At 47.5% G+C, this 7,475-nt stretch overlaps 1 protein-coding gene across 25 annotated transcripts in view; it reads left to right on the forward strand.

The window, feature by feature from the left end:
• CELF4 (CUGBP Elav-like family member 4) overlaps window positions 1-6,494 on the forward strand; it is a gene marked incomplete at both ends in the record, with an annotated part of 282,956 nt that extends 276,462 nt beyond the window's left edge. For 18 of the 25 annotated variants that reach the window (XM_080714363.1, XM_080714333.1, XM_080714364.1 and 15 more), the window contains one exon: window positions 6,468-6,494. In XM_080714363.1, the coding sequence (XP_080570489.1) occupies window positions 6,468-6,494 (27 nt within the window). Of the gene's footprint in view, window positions 1-4,394; window positions 4,449-6,467 lie in introns of those variants that run through there. The other 7 variants (XM_080714327.1, XM_080714349.1, XM_080714338.1 and 4 more) reach the window with 1 other exon arrangement.
• Window positions 6,495-7,475: the final 981 nt, after the last annotated feature.

Genomic DNA, 7,475 nt, shown 5'->3' on the forward strand with positions numbered 1-7,475 from the left:
CTTATGCCACCATGTTCAGCCACTCTGGGTGTTTTTGATAGTGAGTCCCCTGTCCTAGCTTTCTTGGCCCAATAAAGGGCTGAGGGAGGCAGATTTATGTTTGGGATGGAAGGTAAGGAAGTAGCCCACAGGATAGACTTGGCTGACTCTCAGAGTTCAGGTGGGGGTTTGGGAGAAGTGGTTAAGAAAGCAGGATAGGGCCAGGCATGGTGGTGCATCCTTTTAATCCCAGTACTTGGGAGGCTGAGACGGGAGGATCACAGGTTTGTGGCCAGCCTCAGCTACTTAGTAAGGCCCTCTGCAACTTAGTGAGACCCTGTTTCAAAAAAAAATAGACAATAGGGCTGGACATGGAGCTCAGAGGTAGAATGTACCTGGGTTCCATCCTCAGTACAGAAAAAAAAAAAAAAAGTAGCAGGATGGGCTCTTCTACCAGAGGATGCAAAGGCCAGAAAGATGAGATGAGAAACACCTGGTACTTGCCAGAGAGAAAGCTAGGAAGATGAGGCATGTGAGAGTTAGACATGGTACTTGCCAGGTGTAGTCGCTGCTCTGGCGGTAACGACTGTGGGATATGACTGTAGAGCGTGATTACCTGTCAGGCGGGTACTCGTACTTCATAGACAGAGCACAGGGAGATTAAGTAACTTGCCCATCAGCCAGTGAGTGATGGGGCTGAGCGTAGAAGCAAGGGTGTCTAGTTCCTTTCAAGAGAGGATGATGAGAAGCCCCTGCCCTTATCCCAACCCCACCACTGGCAGTGCCCTGAACTTCAGAGGGGACATGCCATGACACCTCGCTTCTCTGGGGTCAGCGTCTCACTGCGCCCTCCCTACTGAGCAGGCTTTAAAAACTATGATGTGACATGACTCCTAGACACAGATGACCTTTGATCTTCACTCAGCATTTAACAAATGCTGCCTCCAGGCTTCCCAACCCAAGATGACTGAAATCTGGAATAGAAGGAAGGTGCTGAGAGAAGATGGGGGCTTCACTCAAAGCAGCTAAAAAGACTGCACTGTATCACAAGCCAATAAAGCGTGGAGCAGGGCCCAAAGGGGCGGGCCTTCGCTGGGGGCAACGAGGTAGTGAGGAAAGTGATCCTGGCCAGGGTGCCCCCCCCCCAGAGGTAAAGGTAGCAGGTGGAGGCACACGGCCAAGTGGGAATTGAAGCAGCCAGGTGTGAGGAGATGGGCCCAGGCAAGGCAACCCTGGGGAGCACAGTTTAGGTCTCATCCCATGGAGTGAGGCTCTGACTGTGGTAGGATTGGGTTTGGGTTCAGCACGGCTCTCCTCCTTTGCTAGTTTCCTGTCTTCTCAGCTGCCCCTGCCCTTCTGGCTGCTTAGGCTCCTCATTTTGTGATGAGATGGAAATTTTCCCAAGAAATCTTAACAGGAAACGAAGGCAGGAAATGTGGGCAAAATGTGGTTATGGCCAGGCCCAGAGCCAAGATGTAGAACATGCCCACCACCCCGCTCAGCTCAGAGCCTGGCCTCCCAGAGTCCCTTCCTGCCACTGAGCTGCCCAGTACACACTGGGCCCCAAAAGTGCTCAGATTCCTGACACCAAGGTTCTGTGGCTGGAGGATACACCAAGCAGCATGTCTGACTCTAGTGAGAGTCCCGTCTCCCCAGCCCTGGGCTCTAGCTGCGAGTATGCTTTTTTTTTTTTTTTTTTTTTTTTTTTTTTTGGTGGTACTGGGGTTCCTGGAAGCCGTTCTACCTCTGGGCTACACTCCCAGACCTATTTTTACATTTTTATTTGGAAACAGGGTCTCCTGAGCCAGTGCGTGCGGCTAGCTCCGAACCTGCGCGATCCTCCTGTTTCTGCCTCCCAAGCGCAGGGATTACAAGCGTGCGCCACCACGCCCAGCGCGAGTATGCTTTTATACATTGCCTGGTATGAACGTGGCAGCAGTCCCATCTGACCTGTGTGGGGCTGTAGCTTCGGGCCTGGGCCCTCTCACTAAAACTTGGCTATTCCAAGACATGGCATCTGAATTGGTTCCAGCAGGCCATAATGTTCTCACCCAGGTCAGTGAATGGGAGCTTCTCAGACCTTATCTAAGCTTCCCTATGCTCCCACCTCCAGGGCTGTGCTGCTTGGGTATTCCAGAGGGTAGCAGAGAAGGATCGCCCCTGAAGGCAGAGGTACAGCTGCTCTGAGAAAGACGGTAGCAGCCAGCCATGCACGGGCAGCGTCCTGGGTGGCTCCATGGGAGCTGAACACACGCTGCCTCGTGTGTCTGGAGTATGTGCAGGAATGTTCCCTACACCAAGCTTTGAGAAGAGGGTCCCTGAGTGTTCAGGCTTGAGTCCTGAGGACACTACCTGAAACTGAGGGACAGATGGACTAAAGCTGGGAAGAAGGAAGAGGAGAAGGAGTCAGTGCCTGTGAGGCGCCCAAGACTGGCGTGGAGGTCAAGCATCCCCAACGCGTCCCTTTGTCGCAGTTGCTGTAGCAGACACTTGATGGCAACACACTCCTTAAAAGTTCTTTAGGCTTCTCCTCTCCTGTCAAAGTGACCTGCCAACCAGGCGTCCTGGGTAGGTCTAAGAGCTTTTGTGAGAGCATGGAAGTGCAGAGGAATGTGGCATCCAGGACTTGGTGGGCATGCGATGTATGGGCCCTGGTCTTAAGGAGATCTGATATTGCAAAAACAAAGAACTCAGCTTGGGTGGCAGGCAGAGCAGGGGTCTGTGGAGGGAAGGAGGTGGCGGGGTCTTCTGTGAAGGCTGAGCTGGAGGCTGGGCTTGGGTTTCTACACAGATTATCCACTGGGCAGTTCCTAATATCCCAGATGTCCCTTCTCCCCTCCCTGATGCAAAACAAAACTGAGTTGCAGTCTGCTGAACACAGAGGCCTGGTGTGTTTAAAGCCTGCAAATAAACCTCAAGCCACACAGGCCTCAGCCCAGGCCTGGGTGCTGCAGAAGGGGGGAGGGAGGGAGCAGGTTCACAGATAACTGTGGGGCATCAGAGCTGAGGACCCTGGATCCTGGGGGGCAGCAAAAGACCAGGAAATGGTGAGTGGAGGAGAAGGCAACTCAAGGCTGAATAATTTGATGATGCCCAGTAAAGAAGGGCACTCAATTTCCAACCAGTAGGTCTCCAGAGAAAGCAGGTCAGGCTGGCCAGCCAAGCCAGAGAGTGGGTGGTTGGGGCGGAGCAAAGGAGCCGGTAGTGGGGAGAATCAGCAGAGCCACTGTGAGCGCAGCATGGGCTGGGAGGCAGGGCCCCTGCACTGTGCTCTCTGGTGGGCCCCCTGCAGGACACCCTGCACCTCCCTGGGGCCCTCTAATGGGTCAGAGCCAAAGAACATTCACACAGCTTCTCGGGCCCCAAAGCAGCCTCAGTTTGGTCACCTTGGGAGCAAATCAAAGTGCATGGGTCAATTATGAAATGACATTAGTAGCACCCAGGCGTGTCTATAGAATTCTAAGAACATCAACATAATTTAGTCTAAATCTCAAAATGAAATGAGTTCACTGGTGAAGGCCTGAAGGCGCTCAGGAGAGAGGGTGTGAGGGTAGCAGAAGGAGGAAGATCCTACCATCTGAGGGTGGGTGCTTGAGCTCCCTAGAGAGACACTGTTCCCTGTGGTGGGGGACAGCTGGAACCCACAAGGGGGGGCGAGCTGCTGCACTTCGTAGGCGCGCCCTGACTGTGGCAGCGGAGGGCTCAGGGATACCACTCATCTTTAATACACCCAGCCAATTGGGGCCACCCAAGGCTTGGAGCCACAGAACGTGGGGGAGGTGAGAAGAGCCCTGTATCTGGGGGAGAAAGAATGCAGGTTGATAAAAAAACAATCAGCTCGCTCCCTAAGACCTGCTTGCGGACCATGGTGGTTTGAGGGGCTGTTTTATTCTCCCCAGCCCTCTCGCCACACCGCCCATGCCCCCCTCCGCGCCCCAATGCATGTTGGACGCCCTCAGTGGCCCTGTGTGAGGTTCTGCTGCTGTTCACAGTGTATCATGTGTCTGCATAAACAGCCGTGTGCGTGTGTGTGCGTGTGCGTGTGTGTGTGTGTGTGTTGCTGTGCCCATGTTGTCTGTCTGCGGGCTTCCTCCATCCTTTGAGTTCTTTTCTGTTCCCTAATGATTTGACTGCTGTTCTCCCATCAGAGCTTTTAGATTGGTGCTGTGGTCTGGTGCTGTATAAATATTTTCCTTTTGATTTTGTTTTAACTTCTTCCTTCCCTTCTTTACCCGCAACCCAACTCTCCCTTCTCCCTCTACTCCCAACCCCCCGCCCCACCTCTTCCCTCCCCCTGCCCACACTCTCCTGTCCCCTCTCTCTTTCTCTCTCTTCTCTCTCTCTACATATATAAATATATATATATAAATCTTTTCTTCTTTTGTCATTCAATCAAATTCCAACAACCCAACCAGGGCCAGTCAAATCCACCACAGTCTCGCGCTGAGCTAGGAATAAAGTTCACGTAATCACATGAGAGTGGAGAAAAGTCCCCCATCCGTAAGTTCAAATCAACTCAAAGTTCACAGTGTGACATGATGGCGTCATGTAACAAGGCTAAGAATCGGTTGCATGACGATTGCCGTCACGTTTCGTGGAGGTGCTGTGATTGGAGCGTTTTCCTGGATGTCGTACCCGTTGACGATTGGCCAGTCATGATCACACGTGCATTTTCTTGACTTTTGTGCTGCCACGATCTTTTTTGCTGTGCTCATTTTCGTTTCGTTCTTGGTGCTTGCAGTGGTTTTACTTTCTGTTGTTTGGTTTTTCTTGTTCAGCGTTTTTTTTTTTTATGCTTCTCTAGATGTCACATAGAGAAAAAAAAAAGCAAAACCAAAACTAAAGAACAAAAAAAAAATTAGTACAAATTAAGATGAATTTCTGAATTATCAAACATGGGATCATTGAACTGTACAAACCATTATTTTTCTTAAAAATAAGGAAAACATCTTTAAAATATCTATGCGTGGTTGATTTACTTGCACTTTAAAATATTGTGATTTTATTTTTTTCTAGAAATTTGGGGGCCTTTTTCAATTGACACTTTCTTAGGTCTAGTCTTTTTCCAGTTAGGCAATTTTAAATCTCACCTCTAAAGGAAAAACAAAAACCAAAACAAAAATACAGTAACAAAATGATAAAAAAAAAATTCTAAACCAAAAAACTAGAGCACAAAGCCAGAGGCCTCTGAGAGAGAGAGCCCAGTAACAATTGTAAGGTTTGTATTGTAGCTACTTCTTCTAAATTCAATGTGGGGAGGGAGGCCGGGCACTGGGGGCTTGGGAGGGCTTTTTTGGTTGGTTTGGAAGAAACAGTATTGACAAAAACAAAACGAACCTTTTTGTTTACAACTGAAAAAGGGTCCTTGACAAGTGTTTTTTAATTTTATTATTATTTTATTTGGTGTTGTAATTGTTTAGACTGCTGTGTACGGTTTGCTGTTTGTTGAATCAACAGTGTGAAAAACCTGCCAGCATGGATTGATATACGCATGACGTTGTCCCCTCAACTGGGGCTTTGCAGTTCTAACTTTCTTGATGTAATCAGTCACCCCCATGTATAAGTGGAAGCTGCTTGCTAGAATGGAGATGAGTCTCATTTGTTAATTCACAACAATTAAGCATTCGCCTTCTGATTCTAGTCAGATCATGATTTTTTTTCTTAAAAGCAAAACAAAACACCGAAAGCCACCATCTCAAAACAAAATCGAGAACTGTCTCAGTTTATTTAAGTTGGATAATTAAATCTGTTCTGACCTCTTTTAGATTCTCCCAGTCATCCCCTGGAAGTTCTGAATTTCCTCTAAATTCCCTGGCATGTATGAGAAAAGTATTATGTATGTGTGTATATATGCATATGCATACACACATATCCATGTATATCCACATATGTGCAGGTGAATATATTCTACACATATATCCAGATATACATATATATACACAGCCTCGCAAATGGTTACTGACCTTGGGAAAGAAGTGGTTGGCTGGAAACTGGGCAAGGATTCTGCAAACTTGGAGTCACGCTCTGGACTTCCTTCTTTTCCTCAAGGGGGGAGGAGTGGGCTAGGTTGCTTGAGTCTTGCTGACTTGTTTGCTAGGCTTCTGTATACATATTGTATCTGGGCTGGATCCCTCAGGGACAAGTTTAATTACAAATTCAAATCCCACAGTCCCAAATTCTTCCCTTAGATGTAGCTGCCCCCCAATCCAGAACTCTAAAGGAACCCAAATTGAGAACTCTCTCCTGACAACTAAGCCTCAGCTCCAACCATCGCCCCTAGCCCACTCAGTGGTTTCCTACTCTGAATAGAAGAGCAAATTTCTTTTGACCATATCATGATCATGACTAATTCTCATACTGGTCTCTCTTCCTTCCCTCCCACCATTCCCCAGAGCTCCCATCCAACCCCAGGCAGGTTCCTATTGGTGTTTCGATGCATTTTGTGTTTTCTCTTTTGGCTTAATCAGCCCCGATTTTCTTCATTTTAGGGCAGGATGCTGAACGGGCTACATTAAAAAACAAACCTCTCTCTCTCTCTATTTATAAATGAGAACTGTTGGATGACACCTTTGACATATCAGCCAATATCAATCAAGCTGAAGACTCCAGACACTCTGACTGTAACATTTCTTCAAGGAAAGTATAGCGTCTACGGAGTTCAGAGGGCTCGTGTTTGGGGGAAAATACACATGACACAAAGAAGACGACAATGAAGAAAAACGAGAAAAAAAAAAAACACAAAAAAGGCAACTTTAAAACAAAACAACATGAGACCAGACTGGGAGGCTGAAGGGCTGGGCACTGGGAGGAGACGCTGCTGCTTAGATCCTGGGGCGTTTCCAGCCCGTGGGCGCCTGAGGCAGGCGGGGCAGGCGTGGTGGTGGGGCCTGGTCCCCAAGGGGCGGCCAGAGGCTGCCACTGAGCATCTCTATCTGTCATTCCTTTAGCTATTTAGGGACCAAAGGACCAAACTTTTTATTGCAGATGTGTAGCTCTATGTCAAATAGAGGAGGAATGGAGGACTACCTCCTTCCTGCCTCCTGGCTGTTCTTGAAACAGCTTAGAGCGATTCTATGAAAAATGTAATTAAAAAATTAAAAAAAAACAAAAAACAAAAAAAAACAAAAAAAAGAAAAATAATGCTTCAATGCTTTTAAAACAGCAAGATAATAGTTCTTTGATACTTTGAGAGGCGCTTTGATTACCCTCATTGAAGTCTATGACACTTTCCTATGGTTTTCTGTATTATATGTCTGGATAGAGCTGTTAAGATGCACAGATTGGTGGATGTTTGGGGAAAGCAACAAAAATACTAGAACTCATTAACCATGAAGTGTGAGAAAACAAGGAGGGGAAACAAAGGGACTTCCAAGACAAGGTCATTGTTGTGAAAAGTCTGTAAATGCTTCTAACTCTTCCCCCTCTTAAAATCATAATAGTTGTACAGAATTTTAAAAAGGAAAAGTTTAAAATACCTATATAATAGAAGAAAAATT

Source organism: Muscardinus avellanarius (genome assembly GCF_963383645.1).
Source record: "Muscardinus avellanarius genome assembly, chromosome: 17".
Lineage (NCBI taxonomy): Eukaryota > Metazoa > Chordata > Mammalia > Rodentia > Gliridae > Muscardinus > Muscardinus avellanarius.